The following is a 25971-nucleotide window of genomic DNA, read 5'->3' on the forward strand; positions in this document are numbered from 1 at the left end:
GGGTATTGAAGCGACATTATGAAATAAAGGCATGTGTTAACTTTGCACCCCAACTTAAAAATTTTGTAGTTCTGACTGGAGTTCCCGCTTCTTTTTGAAGAGTTTAAGAGTTTCCAATACTTTAATAAAAAGAGTTCTGCTGATTAACGATCAGAAATTAAAATGTAAAAAATCGGGTGCCAACTTCTTATCGAAATTTGAGATCGAATAGTTCTGAATGGTCTAATAGTTTCATTTTGCGATTATCTAGAGTTCCTGATACATAAAAAAATTTTTCGGTTAATTAAAAAAATAATAAAAATCTTTGAAAATTTTATTTTGAGATACAATAGTTCTGAGTGATTTATATTGTTATTACGTTTATTTCGAAGAGTTCTCGCTATCGAAAAAAATTTTTAACCGCAAATATAAAAAGTTACACACTTTAAATGACATTTTAGAAACTAGTAAAAAATGACGCGTATCTCTGAATTGAGTCACTTAAGCGCTGTGCGCCATAAGACTTTCCGTTAAAACTCGTCGAGAACTGCCTAGAATTCCAATCAGAACTACTCGGAACTTTGAAAAATTTTTCGACCTCCGGACTTAGAAATTTTTCAACCATCGTTGGGGTGCAAAGTTAACACACGCGAAATAAAGAAGATCATTGAATATATTATTATAGCAATATAAAATGAAGATAAAATTGTTATCTGTATTATGAAAGATTATCATGGGGATTTATCTTGGAACCGCCATCGATGAGCTTGATTCTTATGAGTCATATCTGTGCCAATCACGTACGAGTTACGTGAAACATGGAACTTTTTTTTTGCTCACACCGTTTCATATATAAAATCAATACATTGTTTCTTCTTACCTTTCGGATCATTAGATATCTTCCTTCAGGTTAGACCCTATACGTCGGTTGCCGCCCTTCTGCGTTAGCATTTTTCTGCGCGGTCCTATCGCTTGTTACGAAAGATCAGTCGCTATTCATAATAAAATTTACACTGTTCACGCTTTGACTTATAGCGATTCGTATAAGAAAAACAATATTCACACTACTATATTGACGTGTCCAAAGAAATTTGAATCTAGTCGGAATATGATTGGCATTTATAATAATTTTCTGTGCTACTAAAAGATGGCATTTTTATTATATTATATGCAACATCGTGAACTATTATATTAAAAGATTGACATAATTAGAGACAAACGTTATATATGAAAAGAATTGTTCCAACATTTCTCCACTACAAAAAGTTTCACGGTCAAGTGATTAGCAGAACCAGTTGATAAAATGGTTTTTTAATATATGCTGATACGTCTTGGTTTTTTGTCATTACTTATCTAATAGCATGTCTTTATATGCCTGATGTTTAAATCTGGCAATCAGATGACGGTAGACAGACGGTGTAATATTGATGAGTGGACAGTAGCAGTGTAGGCGTGTTGTCAGACAGAAGTATAATTAGAAATGACGTTGTAAGACGATTAGCCTTGATTGTTAACTCCGCGGCTTAAGTTAAATGCGCTTTTTTCCGTCTAAAGGATTGGCATAGATCTTTTCAAGTTTCTAATGCGCATGCAGTTGTAACAGTCCTTAAGATAAAAGAAAAGATATCTCGCTGATTTGGACGAAGCAATCGGAAAGAAATACCGAAGATGGTTTTAAAATGAAAAGTGTTATTTGGCTTACCTGCCAATAACAATTCGGCATACATACACTTGAAAATGGATGCGGGTATATCGTTTGAAGGAACTCTCTTTATTGTACGCGCATTATTAAATTGTGTACAATCGTGTCCCTCAAACAGGAACACGCCTTTCGTCTAATAATACTGTGCTGGAGGTTTTACAGTTCACGTAGAAGTTATAAAATTAAATATTAATTAAATAGTTGTTATAAATAAATTATAAGTTTACTTAGCCTATGAATCATTTTATATTACTCACGCCATTACGGAGTAGTTTGCGCAGGATCTCTTCTCGAGCGCGATTGGATTCTCTACGATTGATTCATGTTTCTTCGCTATCCAATTCAATCATTCGTAGATGATTGGTATAATTTCCATAATCGACGTTCAGTAGAACACGATTTATGTCAGTCAGTTTCGCCTGGTTTGTTTTTCTTGCTACATCAAGAATCATTTACGCATAATCCACGAAATTGAACTCTTCGCTGACATACAAATTTCGCATAAAAATTCACTTTCTCACTGAGAATGTTCAAGATAAATAAATTTTCGAAAAGTGCAATCAATGCGCTGCTCTAAAGACTACGCAGTTTGCCGATATGTTTGTCCTGAAACAGGACGAATACATCGACGAGTAAAAAATTGCATTGTACAATAAATTATAACTATAATAATAATTATCGCATTTAAAGACTCCTTGGTCCTCGTAGAAATTGATCTAGTTTTGTTAACAAAGATTATTAGCTTCCTAGTACATTCGCGGAGATTCGAAGTTAGCAGATAATGTACTCCGAAATCGCAATAGTTGAGAAGAAATTGGTGCCTGATAATTTTGATTCCAATAAGAACCGCATTATTAATTTTACATGTGCCCCTTGATCGATCCTCGTGAATAAATAGCCTCGTCGCGCGCATCTTCGACGCGCATCTCCGGAGCCGATTTCTTATCGAACCAACGTTTGTTTCGTCGTCGCATCTTTCTCGTCGGCTCGATCGCGGAAAGGAGGGGAGAAAAAATTCGCGTCAATCTCCGTCAATCTCCGTCAGTCTTAGACTTCCGTGTTTTCTTTTTCGTTCCCTTATTCCCGTCTCATTTGCAAACCGTGATCCACTCCTCCACCGTGCAATTCTGACATTGCACGAAGCAGCACCAGTGAAACTTGCATCCGCACCGCTCCGTTCGCCGCTGCCGTACCACGTTGTAGCCTCTGCCGCAGCATAGACTGGCGCATCCATCCCCGCCGGTGCTGGTCTTGTTGCATCTACGACCCGCGGTGCCGGCGACGTCGATTGTTGGGTCTTGCTCGCAGAAATTGGGCGATTTCTGGTAATAGTAAAGTTGTTTCGGGAGATCCCGAGGTTTCCTCTTGCGGCCACCCCCGCGATGCTTCTTTTGCCTTTGCTTTCGACGCGATCCTCGAATCCTGTTCGACGGTATCACGCTGCCCAGATTGCTCTGCGTCACCAATACGGCGTTTCTGAAACGGTCCTTCAGAGTCTTGCCGATTACTCGGAAATCCGGGACGATTTTCCAGCAGGTCTTTAGTTCACACGACCCGGACATGCCGTGGCACTTGCAGCGCATCTGCATGTTGTTCGCCAACGCCTGTAATTGTGTCGAAATGATTAATCATGATACAAATTGGAATCCGAAGGTTATGAGTCGGTCTCTTTTCGCTTCGTTTCTTTCAACTATGAATAGAATAGCAATGAGATAATTGGACGCAAGATTAATTAAATGTTAAGTACTTCGTTTTATAGGTGATGTATGAATTTAAATAGTTTTAAAAAGGATTATCATTTACTGTCACGGCTTTAATAGCTCGTCCAATGGACTTCCCTAAAATGAAAACTTCTACCCTTTATATCAATCGCCTATTATTTTACTCAAGAACCTCCATATGTTCGTTGAGTAAAATCCAAATCAATTCCAAATTGGTTGAAGACTCTATGAAAAAAACCGCGGTCAACCGCACTTAACTTGGGGGAACACTTTGTATATTGACTGTTCTGAGCGAACGAAGTTGCGCTAAAAAGTCGCTTTCACGTCGGTTGACTTTGTACAAAACGGTCGATCGACTTTTTCATTTGCGCCTGCTACGGTCGGGGTCTCTTTTTCGTGCTGGGCCCTCGGTCCAGCGGACAAGGCGGGCGGAATCGAATCCTTCCCTCGGATTGCGATATCCGCGATGCCGCCGTTGTGACGTTGGCTGAAAAACGCCGGTTCTAACACGCTGTACAAACAGGTACGAGTTGTTCGGACATGCGGGGTGCGCAGGGTGGCCACGAGGGTAAGAGAGGTGGGGAGGGGAGAGAGGAGGGCCCAGTTTCTTTTAAACAAAGAGGTGTCGCGTACAAAACAGTTAATGAGTCTACGGCTGGGTGGTCCAGCCCGGGGCTTCGTCTTAATAACGTCGAGGCGAGAGAGCGAGCGTGGAGAGGTCCATGAAGGAGAGGAGAAGAGCCGGCCTCTCGCCTTCTTTTCTTCCCTCCCTTTCTCTCTCGAGCCGCCTCTCTCCGTTCATCTTTCTCTCTGGCTCCTTTTTCGCTCTTTTATCGCAACGATGGGGGAGAAGGAAGACGACTGCGCACCGCTAAAAAGTAAAAGCCGGAGGAAAGACAGAACAATGAAGAAAGGACGAAGAGAGGCGAATCGCGCGCAGGATAATTTGAAGCTCTCTCACGGACCCACGCACGGCGGCGTGCGCGCTACATTATTCGCGGACGGACGCGGCACGCGATTGCGAATTCGCTTCCTCTCGGGATTCCCCGCCAACCATTTAACGGTACATTTCTTACGCGCGCCTGCCTTAAGATGGCGTATCATTTATCGTGGGATACACGGAGACCGCCATGAGACGACGATAATCTCGATGTAATAACTTATGTTAAAATGTAGCTCAGCTTTCTCCGTCAATAGGATCGTTCGATGTTCGCGCACATGTACGTAGCTTGTCTATAAAACGACATATATAAGTGGAATATCGCCAGAAGGAATCTTACGAGAGCAAGACAGGAATGAAAAGTTGAGGCAAGAACTGGATAGTTGAATAATTAGACAATTTCCTCTAATTTAATTATGTAAGCTGTGTCACAGAAGATACATGTAATTATATCTTCAACAAATACATATATTTCGAAACATTAAAGTTTCGCGCTCTCTCAAATCTAAAGATTACGTAAGGGAATGCCAATTCGTCGCGTACGTTCCTCACATTGAAATATATATAATACTTTCACTCACACCCAGAAAAAAGATTTATTTAGGTCAAACAAGTGGGAAACGTTGAAATCATATTTCTTTGAATCTACTAAGTTTTTCTTTACTTCTACTAAAATTGCTTTGAAGAAATAGATATAAATTAGAGAGTCCAGTCTCAATCAAATGAAATTTTCGTTAGGGGAGGGGGAGGAATCATTTCTTTGAAATTAAATAAAAGCCTATGCAAGGTCAAAGTTCAAAGAAACTTTCTGCACCCGAATACATTGTGACACATCGAAGTGCAAGTGTAACATTGGGATTATTAAAAAAGTAATATTTCTTCCTTCCCCATTTCCGCGTTGCCCGTATTCAGAGTTTAACAATGTCGAAGTTGCGAAAGTAAGTGCTTACCAGACGACCGGCATGATTATTGTGTAGATTCACCGTAGACTGTATGTCGCCGGCTTTCTCCCGCGTGTCTAGGAACTGTCTCGAGAACTCTATGCCGTATTCGAGGTTGTGAGAGCAACCACCCCACTTCCATTGGGCGTCGCTGGTACTCGTCGGCGTTTTATCCATGTAACTCGAAGGATCGCAGCTGCAGGAGAGCAGGCGGCCCATGCTGCAGGCACGAGCCACGTTGTGCGCCACACCAGCTGCCGAAATCGCGTAGGCAAACGCCGTCTCCCTGTAGCCTGTAATAGGATGTGATCGATAGTCGACCATTCCATTCCTGTTTTGTCCAAAGTGTCACAAAGTTAATCGGATCTTTTGTAATTTATTACAAGTTGACGCACAAGGTGCCGCATTTTTTTTTCATTCAGTTTCTTGTATTTTTTTGCCATGTTTCCCGGATAAGGGTTGTCGACCGTACGCAGAACTGTCGAATACGCGATTTTTAAGTTTTCCCTCCCCTAGACGACGTTAATAATAATAAGGTTTATCGTGTGTACAAAGGGGGGTAATTAGGGCTTTATTACAGCGACCGCTTCTTGACACGATTGCTCGTGTCTCTACACTCACTCCCTTTAGACTCGATCACACCCTCGCCATGCCATCTCTTAAACAGCGTTTATTCGCTTAGTAGTATGGAAAATAAAATACTTGGATAACTATCGCACGTGCATTATATCGCGTTGGTCTTTCGATACGAACGGTAGAGCTAACGTGGTGGTGTAACAAAGTTGGGATCATTATGGTACTTGTAAATAGTTGAGATAGGAAGCACATCGGGAAGATATCCGGTACCGTCAGTTGTCTCCGTTAGCAAATTGCTGGTCGTCGCCAATGACACCGGCGGACACGACGTGGATAATATACACGAGGCTGCGATATCGCGTTTGGTCTCCTCTCCTCTCGCGGATACAAGGTAGAGGATCATGAGACAGCGGGACACCGGGGAAGCCGAGTTTCCGTAGAAGGAACTTCGGTAGCGAGTTCGGGACAGAACGAAACGATGGGCCGACAGACAGACAGCCATCAGGCGCAGTTCAGAGGTAGATTATTCAGCCGTCCGTCAAAACAAAGTGCGGCCATCAGCAGCGGCGGCCGGCGGGCATCCACTGTCCGCATGTATAAACGATCTCGCGACGGGGTGCCTGAAGCGATGCGATGCCAAACTCCGTCCTCGCGGACAAATCGCGATTTCTCGCCCGATTCCACGCGGAAATCGCGAAGCGCCGCGAAACACCTGTTAACTTTAATGGCGACAACAGCATAATAGCGTGAAGATATCTAATTTCTTCAATTTTCAACGTCTAATTAGAACTGTCAATATTTGACAATAATGCATTTTTCATTGTGACATAACTTTTGGTCCTTTAGTCGAATGTTTTAAGATATATTACAGCAGGTGTAGATTTGAAATCGAAATAAGACATTGCACTGTAAAATCATGGCGCGTATTCTCATAGTACTTAGAGGAAAAGAAAAATGCGAACGAATTCAAAATGAAAGTTAGATGACAGTATTTCCAAGAATTAGTTGTCGGCTTACTGCGATAATTAATGTCACATGCAGTTTTTCTGTGGGTCTTCAGGGTCTCCCAGAACCTCCAAGACATCGTTCAGACTCGATTGACAGACAACCAGTTGCGAAACTGTTGTCAATTTATAAACGATGCGACGGGTACCTGTCTTTGACCAATTCTGTCTTGAAGTACAAGATAGAATGATTCTCTTTTTATTTCTCATGCTTACATTATCTTTCTTTATCGCGTTGAAAAACCTATTCGGGACTTGTCGCACAGTTTTACAATATTCGTGAAAAATTATAAAATCAGAAAAGTGAGAAATTTGGAAATTAAAACTATCGGTAATTTTTAAGCTTAAAATTTATGCAATTCGCGGATGACTAAACAGTTGTGAAAATTAAGTGAAAGAACGTATAAAGCACACGAAAAGAAACATAACATATTCATTCTAATCGCGTAAGCTTCCGATAGTTTAACGTATATAATTTGGTTTCATTACTATTGTATACTGTGGCACGGTATAAGCCTTGATAAGTATCAATGACAAATGAGCGAGCCCTTCGGTTATTGTCAACTGTTACTATTGAACATACACAATAATACAATAGAACATGCGACAAAATGGATCCATTTGATCGTTAGTCGTCGTAGAAGGTAGTCGGACAGCTGGCAGCTGATTACGTCGCTATTCGTTGACCGCAACCGACGATGTTAAAGAGACTTCTCCGTGAATCCCGAAGGTCGTCACGGACCAAAGCATTTCTTCGAGATTTCCCAGGTCGATAGGAACGCCGGGGATGAGACCAGGGTGGATCCACTAGTTTTCGGCACGTATATCGATCGCGACCTGACGCCCAGAATGCTAGTCTCGACGCCGAGAAGCGCAAGTCGCTCGATGGAATGAGACGGGACGAGAAGGGCCCTTTATGTGGTCTTATAGCGGGAGAGATAGTTGGAAGCTCTCGCTATATACGGCTATTGGCAACAGCTGTTTTATAATGCAGATAGCTACCGTGCCGCAAGACCGTCGTTGTTCCTCGACAGCGAGAGGGATGGAGGGAGCGCGTAATAAATCCTCCGCGGGTAGTTGTACGTCTCTCCTCTCGCCGGACAGTGGAGAAGCCGAAGTGGAAGATAGGGAGGAATCCCGAGGAACGCGCGCAGCGATTTCTGCTCCCTTCTCGTCGCAGCAGCCTTGGCGCTGCGACGTAGTGACAAATGGTGCGCAGGCCTTGCGCTACTCCCGCGTGTCAGGTCCAAATCGCTATTTAGATAACTCAATAGATAGTGCACGGGGAGGTCCCTGCGAGGACACGCGTGTCCTTCGGGCACGGCTCGTCTATCGAAGATACGTCAAATTAAATAGGGCTCAACGAGTTACGTCAATTAATGAAGAACTTCACTTTCACGTTTTATCTTCACTCTAGTTTCAAACCATTGCCAGTGGAAACACGATCTGGATGGTTTAAACGTAAGCAAAGTATCTACAAATATGACAAACATTTTATAAATATCGGTATAGAAGACATTAAAGAATCTTTATTAATCTTCTCTCTAAAGTTTTTGGAGTGAAGCATTTACCCCATTGTGGATATTTACTAACAATTTTATTAACAAAAATTTTGAGAGTTACAATTAGTGTTGCGCGCTTGATAAAATATAAAAGAGATAAAATAATTGAAGACTGTCGATACTTTGCTATTGCTATTCCTTAATATCTCATCATGATAAGACGATTAATATGAAAAATCGTTATTCGATAAATTGTCCCACAATTATTAATTATTGCAAATTATTAGCAAATCCACTGTATTGGAACATTTATGTATTATAATTAAATTGATCGTCGTCTAGATGACTCAATAGAGTACGCTCGATAAATTCGTGTAAAAATATTAATATCTCTTATGCCTCCAGACTGTGGCTATATAAATGCTGCAACGAGTTTACTTAATTAATGAGATCGTTTTTCTTCCTTTCGGGTATAAGAAGTGTTTATTATTTCTACGAATATTCAGCGACTTTTTAGTTACTACAAAAGGAGAATTGTACACAATTGAGATCACAAGCTCATTTTTGTGGAATTTCTCGATACCAGAATTTGCTGGTCAAAGAGAGTAATCTGAGTAAATGGTCTGAGAAATAGAAAAAAAAAGAATCTTCTCATTTTTTGATGTTTCCATCAAATATATTTATATCTATAAATCCAGCTGTGGAGCATTGTATGGGTACGGGCAACGCGACAGCCGGTCCAAATCTTCTTGTGTGGGCTCTGCGCTTCAGCCGGAGCGGTTGAAGATCGGTTCCGTGTACTTTTCATAATACATTAAGTCGTTTTGCCGACGAAATCGTGACGATAGGCGAGAGAAGCCGGGATAGGGGGGAAGCAGCGTTCAGAGCAACGAGAGGGCAAAAGAACCGTGTCTGAGTGACTTGAGCTATGAACGGCTCTCCTTCTCGAGAGATGCCGGACCCGAGGCCCAAATTTGACACGGTGGATTTCTCAAATGATCGCGGACCATCTCTCCACCTGGCCATCGATATTTTAAAAAGGGACAGTGGTTGTTAGTCGCGCCTGGTAAGGTACAAGCTTCTCGGAAGCTATTGCCCTCTGACTGTAGAAGCAAAATCTAATAATGGAGGATCGGTTGTTGCCAATGTTACGGATAATCGGTGAATCGCGAATCTTTCACCCGCTTGGTCTCGTAGTAAGATGAATACGAGGAAGTTCTCGCTGGGCGTAAACTTTCGTGCGAGCGATGCAGCTTTGTTGAATGAAGAACGACGTGCCATTCGTAAAACATGTCAACGTGCTGAACATGTTGCGACAAACCGAACAGAATTAACGCGACAGGAACAATGCGGTTTGCTATTTCGCGAAAAGCGAAGAAAAGGGATTACGTTCGTGAAAGAGAGCGAACTTGAAGTGATCTTGTTAGAATTCTACGATCGGTCCCGCGGGTCGCTTTACATAACTCCTGAAAAAGTCATGGAATCGACACCTTCTCCTGGCTCGCGAGCAAGAAAAGGCGTACCGATCCACGGAGGCAGATAACGAGGGGCCGGATGGGAGAAGCTGGGCCCCCGGGTCTGCGGACGAGCTTAAGCTTTCAGGTCAGGTGCGCCCGATGTCGCGCTCTCGCGCATTCGTCCGACACGATATATGTTTCCTCTTGCGGCGCACGTACGCGCCACGACGAATTTATATGTCACACCGGAATAGGCCGACCGTGGGGGCAGGGTCTTCTTATGGAATTGGGACAGGTTTTCGGGGTCTGCCGCGGGTAGGTTGCGCCGTGCGCTTTGATTTAAGGAAACGCGTCGTCTCGCCTTGCCTCGCCTACGCCGTCCCGTCAACGACGTCGTAAAAGATTCCACTTTGTATCCCCAAGGAACCCGTATGCAGCGATTACACGATGAGAAATCACCCAGGACGTTTATTCCTAGACGCGAAATACCATCGTACAATTTTCCGGTAGACTTCACTTGTTCAGCGCATTATATGCGATTTATATACTGTACACAAACAGGCAGGAATGCCTGGCTTTTCGAACTTGAGATATCGAGAATTGCCAATCAGGCATATCGTATCTAATCAAGTGACGTCGATGGTGGAATTTCTGATAGTTGACTTCTTTTCGGCTCTACACAGTTGAAAAATTTGTGTTTTCTTGTTAAAGAAAATGCCGGTTAAAATTTTTGTGTTAAATGTTTAACACATTCATGTGTTAATTTAACATATTGCTCTTGTGTTAATTGACCTCAAATGTAAAATTATTAAAATAACTGAAAAGAAATATTAAAACAACACAATGTATACTTATTTCTTAATCTTACACAATACATATGTTCTATGTTATTAGTAACAAGATTTATCTGTTAACATTTACAGAATTTACAGAAAATGTTGCTTTTATTTCTATATAACATAAGTTAGAGTGATTTCGAATCGTCATTTGACTTATTACATCTGTAAAATGTAAAAGTTACATTTTTTAAATTCTTTTTATCATTAAAAATATGTTAATTTTACAGAAAATTTATTTTTTAAATTATTTTAAGATTCGCATTTATTTTGGTGCTAAAATATTAACAGAGTATTAGTGTTATCATTTAACATATCCATATTATGTTAAATTAACACAAAAATTTGTGTGGACATGTGATATCTGTTAAATTTAACACAAATTTTTCAACTGTGTACTCCACTCATAGGCCAAACGAATTTAACAAACGAGAACGCCTTATAGGTCCGAGCAAGATGTAGATAGCCCAATAATTTTAATTTAATATGTGCATTCATATACGGCGCTTTTCCACCTGTCCTGTTCTTTTTGGACTTAACGCAGTTTCGTTTAGATGGAATATTGTCGCCCCGCAAATTCACTATTTAAATCGATGAACGATTTCTAATTAATTTTAAATGCTATATTTAGCATTCAGTACAATGCCCCCCCCCTCAAAACGAATTAGGAACCATAAGAATTATTTGCTATGAATACAGAATGTGGTGCAATTTAATCTTGTATATTCTAAGAATTACCTAGGACATTTAAAATCTCATTATGTTTCGAGGAAACTAGAATATTCGCGGCATAAAAACTTTCACCCGTCTTACTATTTTTCACGTAATTGTAGCAGCCTGCAGTTTCTTAATGAGATCTTATATTTCGTTCATTTATAGCGCGAACCGAGACGAATTTAACGATCCAGGAAACATTAATACGCCATTAGCGGGCGGGTAGATTATTAATCGCAAGTTCAGATCTGATCAGATAATTTCGCCCGTTAAGTATTCTTAGTACCTCGTTGAAGAAGGACACTGCTCTGTTGCGTTCGGCTGCTGGGTGTGAGGGACGAACAGTTCCACCTGTGCCACATGAATTGATGCTGACACTCGGATATGGCCAATTGCAGCCCCTTCATCGCGGCTACGGTAACGTCGGGATTTCTGTGGCAAAGCTCGCGTTGCTCTTTCGTCAATCCTGGAATGCCATTACAGACGACAGCGCCGCTCACCCAATCATCCACGGAATTGCTCATTAAGCAGGTTGCCCTGAAAAAGGTAGCACAGTGATAATCGACTTGGGTCATTTCTTCGATTGCCATAAACGGTTATCGTTAAGATTACTAGGTCATGCGATTAAATACGTAAAAATTGGAGGTCTCTTCGTTTTTGCTCGAGATTGGATGAGTTGGGAAACACGTAACGAAATAAACGATCTCTTTCCGTTTCTATGCTTAATACAAAAATCGCACAATGTGCGTAGTGCGTATACGTTATTTTAAAGTTATCTACTTAAAACCATAATTAATGTCACGCGCAATTAATTTCGCAAGTGAGGCATATAATTTTTCCGTGAGAGCGGCTGCGCTCGATTGATTTGAATGATGCTGACTGTGAAATAAAGAGGAAAATATGACTAAAGAGATTGTCCGTGCCCATGATCTTCTATCGTTCTCAATTGATACTCTTCTCTTTTATTTATCTCAATTATCGAATTTCCGATCGTTAACGCGGATCGTACCCTAGTGGCACAGTGCATGGACCAATTAAACATTGGCCCAATACTTGGTTGTATTGGGCCAATGTTTAACCAACGGTAGAATACGCGACTGTGATTAGTCAATTTCTTAAGGCTTGGGATTTAAATCTCTATTGTAGATGGGCACTAATGAACGCCAAGTTAGGATTGAGGGTAGCTTACCTACTTCATTTTACGTATGTTTCAATATCTCCAAGTCTCTGAGAATTATATCTCTACCAAGAAATTAACCAAAATGAAAGTGTGTGATAAGCTACACAAGTATTTACCGCCAGGTTAGATACTCGCATTACAGTCTTTTCATCGCCGTTACTTCTCTTCTCAGTTGCGAACGTACATATTAGTTTAGCATGTGTCGAGTGTAATTAGTGACGACGTGCGGAAGCAGGGAAGCAGCCGGTCAAGCTCGCCAGCCGGTTAAACTCGCGAAACTGATTATCGTCGAGTTCTGCGCTGATAACGGTGTGCAAGCAATTACACTACGGATAATTGTCGGTATTGAGATACTAGAAAACATGGATGTTTTACGACGGGCGTGTGAATAGAAGGACACTTGGATTCCTCTCTGAAACGAGCTACTCGGTTCAATCCGTTCGGTCACTTGTACAATTTTACCCTCGCCCGCAACGAATTCGAAAAATAACCACGTTACTTTTCCAACTATTTGTATCCATTTGGTATCCTGTTTATGTATCGCTTAATTGCGATAGCTTTTAGCGTACCTATTTAATTAACGGAAAAATGGATAGCATACGATGTTTGTTTTAAGCGGCGATTTCTAAATTTCACATTCGGAATGTTAATGGAAGTGCCAGGCGCGCGAGGGCATCGAATATCGAGAGCCGGCTCGCGTCTTCGAATCTGTACGGTGCGGCACTAATCGCGGCGGTCTGGAGCACCGGTTTATGGTCGCGCGCGGCTGCACAGCGGGCACTTTCGCGCACGCGTGCACCGCACGCGAGCGTCCGCTTTCCTTCGGTTTTACGAGGCCGAGGTCAAGAGGTGCGAACGTTCTCAAAGAGCCGATAAAACCGTTTCTATCTTGTCGTCTGTTCCCTGCCATCCTCCGCGCGTTCGCGCGGAGGAGAGATGCCGGATGGAAGGGTCCGGTGCGCGCTCTCGGCTCCCCCTGGTTCACCCTCCGTCCTGTCCTGGTCCCGCATCCCCCGTTCGGTCGCGATAACGGCATCCATCTCTCGGAAGAGAGCTCTTAAAGCGCTATCTTAAGCGACGGCTGCTGCCTAATGGCCGCGTATTACGGCGTACCGGGTGTTAATTAATTTCGAGGTGAAAAAAGGAACGGCAAAAGCAAGCGTGCATGCGTGCGTGTTCTATACACAGTCTGGGTCGCGTGTATTCGAGAGCGTGCGTCGACCTATTGAGAGAAAGAGAGAGAGAGAGAGAGAGAAGAGGGTTGTTCGTTCGCTTCGTTTGTCGCTGCGAGACCAGCGCAGTCGCTTTCTGTTACCACGTGCTCGTATCAAAAGGCTAGACGAACGAGCCGTTAGAAATTTTTCCACAGCTTTTTTTATTACCTGCCAGATTTACAGTTAGCATAGTGAGCCATAAACTCGACTCTTTTATCGATTTGGATTGATCCAGCTGCTCCCGAGGGCTGCGTTTCCTCAAAGTTTCAAGATTTCGTTAAGATACTTTAGAAATCTTCGATAAATTGCTCTTGTGAAAAGAGAAATAGTTGAATAGTGCATTTTTATTTTCGTTAAAACAGAAGCGAAGGTTACCACTTTGCTACAAAGCTAATCCATTTCCCTACGTAGTAATCTATTCCCGGAATTATTGAAAACGATAGGAATTCAGTGCGGCGAATGTCGACATCTTCTCGTAACGCGTACAATCAAAATAACCGCAGAATAATAATTTCGCGACAATTAACGTAGGCCGTTAAAACGCGGAGATACGGTCAAAGCCTCCTATCGACGATCATTGGAACCCGCAAGATTGGTCAACAGCGCGAAAAAATCGTCGTAGCCCTCCCCACGATCATTAATCTGCTCGCAGCGGTCTCGGGGCAGTTTATTTTTTTTCACGAAGAGGTTCTCGGTGGAGAGTCGTGGGGTCCTGCAGGGTGTCTTGTGCGCCGAGGCTCTCTTCGTGGGTCGCTCGGTTATCTGCGGGTACAAATTAGCGGACGAGCTTCTTCTAAAGTAAAAGCTGTGTATAGCACCCGCGTGAACGCAGAGCGTAAGACGGAGAAGTTCGGCGACAGCGGACTCGAGGGGGACAGAGACAGGAGAGAGGGGTCGGCGAGAATGGGCAGCAATAAGAAGAAAAAAATATAACGAAAAAAAAGAACGTTCTGTGGCGCGATACTACGTAGTGTGGGAAAGAACGGAGTAGAAGGGCGACGGGGCGCGGGGGTTTTAGGGTCGCGGAGGTTATTGAGAGCTCCCATTACCGGTACACCGTTGCACCGCTGCTATCTTTCGCGCTATTGATGATCTACCGAAAGCAGATTAATGATCTTAACTCCCCCAACAAATTACGGAAGACACCGCGTACCTGCGGAGGAAGTTGGATTGTATCAAGAGATTCCTTTCGCTACCTCTCGGCTTCCCCGCTCGGGCATGCGTCTCACTTCGCGAATAAGAAACGAGCCGAGTACGTAAGGCGATTATTCCGTCGAATTTTTCAGCGCGACCGTCCCGTTGAGGCCGCAAAACTTTGTTCGCTAATCGCTACGATTATCACAGCGTTTACAGCTATTGCATTGATCTTTAATCCACCGAGAGGGTAATCTCTTTCAACGCGTCTCTTAGGTATGCGCGATTAAAAATGAGCGGCGATGCCGCACGTTGCACGGAGTACGCGACGATCTCTTCTCGCTGTGTATATACAGATATGAACAAACTTTGGATAATTTTCAAACCAACGATACCACGAAAACGTTTTACCTGCGGTTTAAAGGATTGAATGCTTTTCTACGAGATCGTCATAATTGTAAAGTGTTAAAAAATATAGATAATCGATTATCCACTCGTACACAGTCCTGAGTAGAAGATGAGATTTTAAATAAATTAAAGATCGTTTACTTTAGAAGAGATATCAAGCCCTCGTTTAAGAGTTACGTGCATTTAAAGTTACATTTGAAGGCCTAAAAGGACAAGTAATACGCAGCAAGATCGATTTATTGAACAAGCGATCGGCATTAGGCTTTTACCGGCAATCGTTATAGTTTCGATTCGGGTACTCGATCTCACGGGAATCCGATGGGCAAATCGGAGACGAGATACGCGAGCGCGTGTCCCGCATTTTTGCAATAATCTAAGGGGTCGCAGAAGAATCCAAGATGGCGACAACGCGGGGATGCACGTGTTTTATTTAATCCCTCCCCCGCCTCCCCTGTCCGTCCTGCTTGCTGGAGATGAGAGAGGAACACGGCGCGGAATTTCGCGTCTAATGGGATATACCCGGTAGAAAAGAGAGAGAAGCTCGCCTTTTTTCACGATCCGATCCGCGAGAATACCTGCGGTAGATATCGTGGTGCCTCGCTCTTCCCTCGATCTTATGAGAGTAAATCGATTTCTCGGCGAGTACATTGTCGGGAATGCGATAGGCCGCGAATTACGTTCTGCAGATGGTATCTAGCGCGTAAGTTATGGCGTTCTGTAACTTGGCGATAAAACTGGATTCTCATCTAGTTCGTCAATTACTTGCGATCCCAGGGGGCACTCGCGTTACGACTTGTTCATTTGTTAAGAAACATTTTGGACTCCGTTATCTCCTCTTCGATAATATGAATTTCTTGAAAATGATATCACAAAACCGCGAGTGGTGTAATCGCGAATTATCGTTCAACACTGTCGCACATCTGGGTTTTCTTAGAACGATTTCTTCAAATTTCATTCGTACATTTCGCCTAACTAATATTTGATCGTAATCAATCTTCTAAATTGCATTATTTAATTACATTATTTAAATTACGTTATTTAAATAAAGGGGAGACCGGGACTAGTTGTTGCACTATTTTTTATAATTTTGCGTAGCTAACCTATGAATCGGATAAATATTGCAAAGGGATTTATAAAAAACAAACTGTATTTTATATAATACTATGTTACAATATTTTTTACTGTAAAGTTATAGCTCAGTTTCCTTATGTTAATAAAAATAATAGGAAGTAACAGGGCAATGAGAGTATTACGCGGTTGTCAGTACGTGAGTCATTTAATTCAATGTATAATTACATCCAATAGTTACATCCAAATGGTTACATCGCAAGCGGTACAGTGGTGAACATTTAGACTTTGATTCCTCAACTTGCAGCTATTCCATGAAAACTGCAAGGTGATTGGCTACACATTTTTTGAAACTAGAACTTGGCCCACACGGTGATAGCTTTTCAATTCAATGTTCAAAAAGCTAATCATCGGTGTTAGCTTTGTTACTTGACAACAGGATCACAATCCGTAATGCCACAAAACATATGACACTAATTGTTCACAACATTAAATTAAAAGATGCCAATTTAAATTCACCGCGTGGTCCAGAAGCAAAACATCTAGCAAAGCATCAATAGTATCAGTAAATTGATACAAATCGACAGTAAATAATAAATATCTTGCCAGTCCTATAAGATTTGAAATATAGCATTTCAAATTCTGTCATCACATATTTTCTTGCCACGATCTATTTGCGTTATGCGTGTCCGTATAAAAGAAATGCACGGCGTATATCGGGGAAAACCGCGTGCACGCGTGTCAAGACGTTAATGACGCGCGCGAACCAGTTTATTGACTATTATATCATCATAACCGTAATTCAATGTCGTCCTGTAAGTCCGGCATGCACAAGTGCATGTACGTGGAATCTATTCACACGCACGAACTCACGTTCTGTTCCCGGATGCTAGGCGTAATTATTTACAAGAAGCCGCATGGGTCTCGGGGAAGAGGCCATCAAAGCTGTCACCATTGACGAAGAATCGTTTGTGTGTATATATTTCGAGAACTTGCGGCGAATCACTGGCGATTATCTGGTACGATACTAAGCGCCGGGGACGTTAACAAACGCGGAACGTAGCATCACGAGAGTCCGCGATTATAAAATTAATTACTTGACACTTTTACACGCGCGATACTGGACTTTATGATTATAGCGTCTGCGATTGAAAGCTTTACTAAGCGGCAATCTTGTTATTTATCAACGTAACGGCTTCATGATGAGAATCTTAAAAGTTATATAAATTAATGAAAGAGAATATTATTATGGTAATATTATTAATGTAAAATACCAAGGTACTCTTTAAGAGAGAGAAAGAAAGAGAGAGAGAGAGAGAGAGAGAGAGAGAGAGGGAAGCAACGCTAATAATTTTATCTAAATTCATGTGCACTTGCCGTTCGACTTGAGATTTCCTACCAGTCTCTTGTAACACAGTTGAAGAAATTTTTAACAGTCTATGCAGTTTTCTAACTGTTTTGTACGCGCATTTGCACACGTCCCCCGAAGCCGTACTAAAGCGATCTATTTTTCAATTTGTGAGCTGACCATTGCCTGAGAAATCGTCGCCTCACCGGTACGCTTCTTGCGAAAAAAAAGATTCGTTCAGGACGATCCTGGCGCACAAGGCGTGATTAGTATTACCGAGAGGTATAATAAAGATCACAGCGGGATTCATTCTTCGTGAAGCGGAGCTCGGTTGGAACGGTCTATTTGCACTTCGTCATTGTGCGCCTCCATGGAACCGTCGATACGACCGCCGGGTCGAAGAAGCACACCCTATTGACGGGTCCTTTCCGCAGAGACAGAGAGGAGTCAAGAGAGGAGATGCGTCACAGGTACAGAAGATGCACCGTGGAAAAAAAAGAGGGCGAAGAAGCCGGCCGTGCTACCGCGCTCGTAAATTTTTCTTGGCGAGATTAGACACGGCGAGCCCGTTGCTCGCTGCAGCTTCTTCTCGGTTGTCCCGTGACATTGTCGTGTACTTTTCATCGCGGGCCGGACAACGTGCATTTCGTGAGCGAGTTCGCGATTTGTAGCGCTCCGTCGCAACGGACGGACAAAGCGGGCGAGAGTGACGTTTTGACGTCTGCATTATGGTGCATCGCGGCGCATCGGAGTATCGTATGGATCGAGATACGGGGGAGAACGGGCCCTCTCCGGAAGAGTGTTTTCACGGCAATGCTGAAGTGCGAAGTGACGGGGAAGAAAGAAGACGAGGAGAATGAGAAAAGGATACCTCAGAGATCGTAGAGACGTGAATTGCTAGTCAATCACGAAGGGCGGATCGGGTGCTTAGGCGAAAACAGATTGGCTACGATACAGCGAACAAGGAACGTGTAATGAACACGTACTTGCATAATTTAAGAATGTGAGCACGTACTTGGACAGTTATTTTGCAAATACGTACAAGAGATCGTTCTGATGCTGTATTTTAATCGCAGATGAAATTAGAAAAATTACATTTCCGACATTTTACACCCGAAGCCGGAGATACATTATGGCGATATGTATTTTCTATTTGAAAAATGGAAGGCGTCTCTGCTAAAATCGGTACAAACCGAAAGATATTTACGAATACAAGATACATGCTATTTGTTCACTAGCTGTGATATATTTTGACAAATATGTTCAAGTTGTTTGAATAGAGTAAGGAGATTTCCTCAATCGAGGAATTAGATCATAGAGATGCTCACCGGCGATGCTCGAGGAGAATCAGCAGCAGGGCGACGGTCGGGCCGATCCTGGTGGCGATCCTGGATGGCGGTCCCTCGTATGCACGTCCTGTACGAGTCGGAGGCATCCTGTCATCGCCCCGAGGACGTTTTCTCTTCTTTGCGCGGTTTGCCCACTTTAAAAGAGTTGAGTGCAACCCTTCGTCCAGGGTTGCACACCCCTAGCACCCGAACGGAAGAACCCCTCGTTCGAGATGATGCTGAAGCTGCTCCCGTCCTTTATCTCTCTTTCTCTCTCTCTCGCTCCCTCCGCGTTTGCCTTTCTCTTTCTCTCGCTATATTCTCCAGTCCCTCTCCTACTCTTCTCGTCGCGGTGCCTGTGATCAGCAGCCTGGCACGCGTCGAGAACTCCTCCTCGCCCCGGGCACCGGCGCTTCTCCTTTGACGTTCCGTACGATTCGAGAGCTCCCAGTTTTGCTGCTTCGAGGGTGCGTTTCGAAAACTACCCTGGGACAATAATATTCCGCGGCGATCGGGCGACTCATCGAACGTATACGCGTCACGATTCCGGCTCTCGTGCCGGCTTATTGCGTCGTCTCGCTTGCTCGCTGAATGACGAGGTTCGTTCTCGACGTGTAATCACCTTTTCGTGACTCGTTCGTCTGGTAATCACTCTTCGCTTGGATGAACCACTTACACGTATGTTCCCATTAGAGCTCCGTTGCGCTTGTCGATAAGTACGTGAAATTTGCTTTAAGTGACTTGGTGAAATTTCATTTTTGGATACACTTATCTTTGGAGGAAAATACTGTCGAGGTTCTCCAAGAACGAAACGTGGAAAAAAATCGTAACTTAGTGTACGCCAAGTTTCGTCGAGGTCACTATCACTACAGTCTTTGTTGCACCGGCTTTAGTCTCGTCTTTGGCATTCTCTTCGGCGCCGAATGAGTACTTTAACATAGATTACCTTTGGACAATTGCTTTATCCGATTTGCACCCCGAAATTGTAGCTCACGACACCCTTCTCGGCAAAATCTATCCGAAGATCCGGTAACATCGTGTCGTTCTTTCACCCTCCGAACACGTTTTAATCTTCCTCTTCTTTTACCTGCTTCCGTCGGTAAAACGAGATCCAGACAAATCAGTCAATCTTTCGATGTATCGGGCAGAAGGAGAGAGAAGGGCTTGATGACTTACTCGGTACTTCCGGTGTATGTGCGCTCGCGGCGAAGTGTCAAGCTCAAATAAAAGAAAAGTTGCCCTCTGGATCCTCCTACTCCTCCCACACGCGGACCATCTTCCCCCTTCCCCGTCTCTCGGCTACAGGTCCTCTTCCTCTTTCTCTTCAACCACCGCCTCTTCTTCCACCGTGGCTTCCTCTCTCCCTCGTAACCGCGCCTATCTCTCGCTCCGCTCGTGCAAACAGTCAAATAGCAAACTTCCCGCGATCGTCACGCACAGTGTGACGGTGACGACAGAGCCAGGCGAGGCTTTGAGGATTGCGGAAGAGGAAAACGTGGAGGGTCGGATTGGAGGGGAGGAAAAGAAGAGAATCCGTTTGGTGAGGGACTCCAGGAGTAGAGGTGTTAACGGATCCGCGTTTGAGGGGTGAAAAGATTCACGTCGGGGAAAGGGTATAATCGAAGATAGGCCGTTTGTCGAAGAGCTGCGGGTGAGACAGAGGAAATAGTAAGAAGTTTCGCGAGCGTCTGAGAGCACAATGAATTGGAACGAGTGTGGTGATCGAGACAAGTCGCCCCGGTCGAGGAACGCGAGAAGGTCACGCACTGTCGTTATCCCTCCTATGCTCGCTGACACCGACACCGCGCTACTGTAGAGTCGGAGAGATAGACAGAATCTGGATGATTCCGCCTCTGTTCAAGACCGACGAGGAGCTGTCAGGGAGATCGCTCTGTCTATGATGAACTCGGTGCGCAGTGCGCGGCTACGGGGGCCCTCCTCGCCCTCCCATAGGGAGAGAAAGGAAGATAGGGAGCAGTATAGGCACGAAGGAACCAACTACCCCCCCACCATAGCCACCACCATCCGGACCACGACCACCACCACCATCGGCCACCACCCCGAGATTCGGTGCGAGAGACGAAGAGAGGCAAACAGAACCACCTAGACAAGGACGACGTGACGATGAGAGACTGATGGAAAGAGAGAAATAATGGCGGTGGAACGCGCGCGAGAAAGAGGAAGACGGAAAAATGCATTGACCATAGACCGCTCCCCGGCATTTCTCTCTTCTTCTTTTTTTCCCCACTTTAAATTCATCTTTTTCTCACTTTCGGTGTGATTTTATCTCATTCGTTCAACAGATAGTCCGAAAATTCTTCCCTCTGAACCAGCAGGTAAACTGGCATCCGCAGCTTAGATTTTCGCTTAGGACGTTTGTCGTCGTGCGAGGTGGGAGGTATTTTCTCTCTTGTATAGGTTTCTACACTTCGTATTCAGATACACGATTCCGAGGATCGTTGACACTATTTTATTGTCCATTATTTATTATTTTCTATCGTTGTTTAGATTTTATTACAAGTGAAATCATTTATTTCGACTTGTAAGAAACTCAGTTACAATTTGCGAAATTAGAAAGACAAGGAATAAAAAAAAAGATTGTTTTTACTCGAGCTCAATTGATGAAATATAATTATTTCCGTACTATTAATTAGCATTAAATTTGTCGAATGAAAGTTCATTTAATTATTCTCGCATTTTTATAATTAATTGAAATGAGTGCAATTTCTCGTGCAATTCGAACGTCGTGTTACCCGACGTACACATCTCGCTTTATTGTCGTCAAGCAGATGGATCATTTTCACGTCTCGAGATGCCTCGACGCATTTCCCTACTCCCGAAGAATCTTACCCTCCGGGCTGAAAGGAAGGAAAGCAGGCAGGAAGGAAGGAAGGAAGGTTGTCTGAGATCACGTGACAGAACAAGTAGGAGGAGCGAAATTCCCCTACCTAGCATCACTTGGAGGAGTCAATCGGCATAATTGAGGCTTATCTTCCACCCTTACACAAACTGCCGTCCGCCTACTCTCATCCCCTCTTTTCTTTAGATCTTTCCTCGGATTCTGGCTTGTAAAGGGAGTACAGAGGATTGTCATTGATATTACTTCACCGACGATGACTTTTGCTAACGAGACAAAGAGACGAATATACCACCTTCTCGTATTAATTGAAAGATAAAATTTTCTATATTATTCCTTCTCACGCGACCACGAATAGGGACATGTAAACGTGTTAATTGATATCAGATAAAATGCTAAGAGAGCTCGACGATTTTTATACTTCCATTATTTCTTCAAGTAATTATGCGCTTCAAGAAAGATAGTTTTCATACACACGCAGCTTGTAGGCAAAAACTGAAACGGACGCCTACAGAATTACCTATGGTATTGACTATCCAGTGTCTCCTTGCTGGGCCGTTCTCTCTAAAGCCAATTAGCAGCGCATCCAATATAATATCCGCTGTACGAAGATCTCGGCCGGTGTTGCGATCATGAGCGAGGGAGCAGAGCTCCCTGCCTACTGTCCCCCTTGCTCCCGGGTTGCCTTCGATTTCTCGTCGACGCGATGTGGAAGTGCAGATTTCATTGACGTGGTCGCTGAGCTGGCAATTAGCCGCAACGACCCCGGCTCGTACACCGCGCTCGTAGTCACCCCACCGTGCCACGTGGTCGAAGATCAAACGACATCCTGGCACAAAGCGCAGCCAGCTGGATTCTCTCTCGATAATCGGTAGCGACGCCGGTCACATGGACGGCGATGAATCTGTGGTGGTTCGTTTGGTCACCCTCGCTCACGACCTTTGACCTACGCTTAATTAGGATCTACATGCCGGCGAAAACAGGTGTGTAATTTCGGCAATCGGGTGCAATTAGCGAAACTGTTAAGTCAAATAAATGGAAAGAAAATCAGTCGCCAGTGAATAATTAACCAATGTAGGAAATTAATAATTCGTGTTTATGCCTTGTTATCCTATTGTATTGGTGCTTTATGAAAAATTTATTTAATTAGAGCACCAATACGAACAGCGTGATTTAATTAATTTTATATTATCAGTTATCAATCTGTTAATAATATATCGTAGAAACATAAAAAAGGGGGATGCAAGCAAATTTATATAATTAGGCTTGGTCCTAATTCACTTCGAACAGCTCCACATTTGTCGCGGCTCGAAACCGTAAATGCGAATCAGCGCAAACCTTGTTATCGCATGTTCCGAAACTAACGAGCAGCGGTGTCCGTACCTTATGGCGCTCACCGTTATCTCGCATGCCACGGAATTATAGGCAGATCGAGCGACGATTTATCGACCATTTACCGCGGCGCATACGCTGCTGGACACGTGGTTTCTTTTGCCTCGCGGATGAGCCACGTTCCATTCGTTTCGTAGAGGGACACTCATTGCCGGTCTCGATACCTCGTCCCGATAACATCGTCCGTACTTCCAGAGGAACCACTGGAAGCGCGCTTCTTCTGCTCGATCTCCCTTCTCGCCTTCTCTCTCTCTCCCCCCCCCTCTCCCCTCTGTCTCGCTCTTCTAAAGCGCGTATCCTCTGTCATCCTATCAAGGTGCATTACTTATCGAGCTATCGAGTGTCCTGACCGTGATCCTGGCACGCGAGCGCCGATACGATCGGGCCGCTCGATCATCCTATCGCCGCGCAATGCACCGTCGCTCGGCAATCTAATTGGCCGGCTTGGAAAAAAAGGTACGAAATCCTTCCGTGAAGGGCGAAGTGTAAGAGGAAAGAGAGAAAGGGAGAGGAGCTGATGTCGTGCGCGTTACCAATATCCGCAGAAGAATTCCCATAAGATCCTCCCGAGACCCGACATTTCGGCTAAGCATGGTTGGTTAATTAAATGTTCTCGTAAATATTCGCATACTCACATCCGTACATTATTGCGACGCCGCATTAGCCAGGGACCGATTTACGCCACGGTGAAGGAGGGCGATTACTTTAGGGTTCGCGATTGCCGTATCATGGCCGTAATTTATTGCGCGATTCAATGCTAATGACCGTTTTCTCGAACGGTGTGCAATGAAAGAGGTATCCTGCCGCGTCCACTCTCCTATTTTAAACTTGTGCGTACGCACGTTTTTCACTTGAGCTATCTTGGGAAAGAGCAAGTGTCTCTCGCGATCTGAAATTATGGCCTTAAACAGCGGCATAGAGTTTCCAACGACTTCTCTGGAGAGAGAAGTTACGCCCATGGATGTCTATGTATGGTATTATAAATTGTACGACAAAAAAATCGAAATTTCCATTCTACCAACGGAATTCTTGTTTGTATCATCTTACGAGATTACTTGTTGTAAATAAGGCATTGTCCAATTTTCTTTACCTTGTATATTCAAATTTTTTAGCTACAATTAATTTATAAGTATAGTTTCTACTATTTTTTAAAGTAAGTTTTGCACAAATAAATTCTCTATTAGATTTTTATTTAAGTAAATTTTGAATAAGAACGCACAGGCATTATTCAAGTTGTCCATTTGCAATGTACTTAACAATTCGTGTAACTTCTGTTGAATGAAACTGCGTATCTCCTAGCATAATAATTGATTGATGCGCGTGCAAAGCGTAGTTTTGTTTTCGCAAGGTAGCCATTATTGTGTCTTCAAAGGGAAGAGGAAGCAAAAGATCGCAAGAACGGGGGACGCGGTAGAATGGCGGTGTGAAAATCGTCAGTAATTGCAGTCGATCGTCTTCGATCTTAATTGAGACATCCGCCCGTTAGCAAGAAGTTAACTACAGGAAGGTAGCGAAGAAACGATAATAGACGCGCTATCGTTTCTTCGCGTAATATCCTACAACAAAAGTCAGGAGCAAAAAGCGGTTTATTTGAATTTTTATGCATTCTGCTTATCCTGTTGTACAAAGGACGAATATCTTGTTGCAAAAGCTTTTGTAGACGCATTCTTCTGTACTTTATGTCGCAGACAAAAATTCCTGCGTTGGAAAGGAAGAGTAAATGTGAAAAAAAAGAATTTTCTTCTGCAGAAAACAATTAAATACCTTGATATTCTGATTATTAAAGCTAAGTAATATCCTAATCCGAAATGTAAAACACATGATTTTAGTAATGTATCCGGGGATAGATTTATTTTAATTTTATAAGCGTTACTCTCTCATTTTTCTCAATGATCCAAAAGCTACAAGTAAGCTTGCGAGTTGACTCATTTATTTGTAGTCACGCATAATCGAGAAATATATACAAATTAAGCCCAAACAAGATTTTATCAGCTACATTTACGCGAGAGAGGTGATGAGATTTCCTCACGACAATAGCCAACAATTTGAAAGCTCGGCGTGGATACGCTAGAAATTATGAAACCACCGGCGTTCCTGCAGGGCACGCCGAGGTCGATAGGGAGCACTCTGGAATGTTTTAATAATATGCATTCCGGCAGAGACGAACTTTTGAAGTTCCGGGGATAGGTGAAGGGGCCGACAGGGATGAACATGCTCGATCCGCGGTGCACTCTATAATGATAATGGGCCTCCAAGCTGCGTAAAGCTTCCTCGGTTTTTCGCGGGCGATATTAAAACTCGTTTACTCGTGGGGCGAGCAGCTCCCCGTAATTATAGACTTTCACCTATTGCGTGCGGGCTGACAGGAATGACGACGTGTTTGAGATAAGTGAGATAGATAAGATAATTTACAGTAATCCGTGCGAGCGGCAGGATATATGCCTCAGACTTGCGCGTAATAAATTTCTCGATCGTTACTATGTATACGCTCGGGGGATACTTGTGTCTTGTCAAGGAGACAGTATGCAGATTGGACCACTGATGCGTCTGCCAGTAAGCACTTTACATGATTTCATCGTTAGCGGTCTAAAAAAGTTTGCGTCGCCAAATGAATTATTAAATAGAACCGAAGTTAGGGGGACGACAGATTATCAACAATACTATTTGACT

At 43.4% G+C, this 25971-nt stretch overlaps 1 protein-coding gene across 2 annotated transcripts; it reads right to left on the bottom strand.

Moving 5' to 3' along the window:
* Positions 1 to 1689: 1689 nt before the first annotated feature.
* Positions 1690 to 21014, bottom strand: LOC105566205 (protein Wnt-10a). 2 transcript variants are annotated; one of them, XM_012020027.1, is made up of 5 exons: positions 20229 to 20245; positions 19053 to 20139; positions 11659 to 11909; positions 5293 to 5576; positions 1690 to 3285 (listed from the first exon to the last, which is right to left on the bottom strand). In XM_012020027.1, the coding sequence occupies exons 2-5, from the start codon at positions 19157 to 19159 to the stop codon at positions 2770 to 2772; spliced, it is 1158 nt and encodes a 385-aa protein (XP_011875417.1). In that variant the 5' UTR covers positions 19160 to 20139; positions 20229 to 20245; the 3' UTR covers positions 1690 to 2769. The 2 variants fall into 2 exon arrangements, with proteins under 2 accessions (XP_011875417.1, XP_011875416.1); XM_012020026.1 differs by having other exon boundaries at positions 19053 to 21014.
* Positions 21015 to 25971: the final 4957 nt, after the last annotated feature.

Source organism: Vollenhovia emeryi, unplaced genomic scaffold, assembly GCF_000949405.1.
Source record: "Vollenhovia emeryi isolate VEMERY1.0 unplaced genomic scaffold, V.emery_V1.0 DF939146.1, whole genome shotgun sequence".
NCBI classification, from domain to species: Eukaryota; Metazoa; Arthropoda; class Insecta; order Hymenoptera; family Formicidae; genus Vollenhovia; species Vollenhovia emeryi.

Excerpts from the sequence above, each read along its gene's own strand:
- LOC105566205 (XM_012020026.1), bottom strand. The coding sequence starts at position 19,159 with ATGCCTCCGACTCGTACAGGACGTGCATACGAGGGACCGCCATCCAGG. Across the intron at positions 11,910-19,052 it reads ATTCTCCTCGAGCATCGCCG|GGCAACCTGCTTAATGAGCA; the intron begins GTGAGCATCTCT and ends TACCTTTTTCAG. Across the intron at positions 3,286-5,292 it reads ATAATCATGCCGGTCGTCTG|GCGTTGGCGAACAACATGCA; the intron begins GTAAGCACTTAC and ends ACACAATTACAG.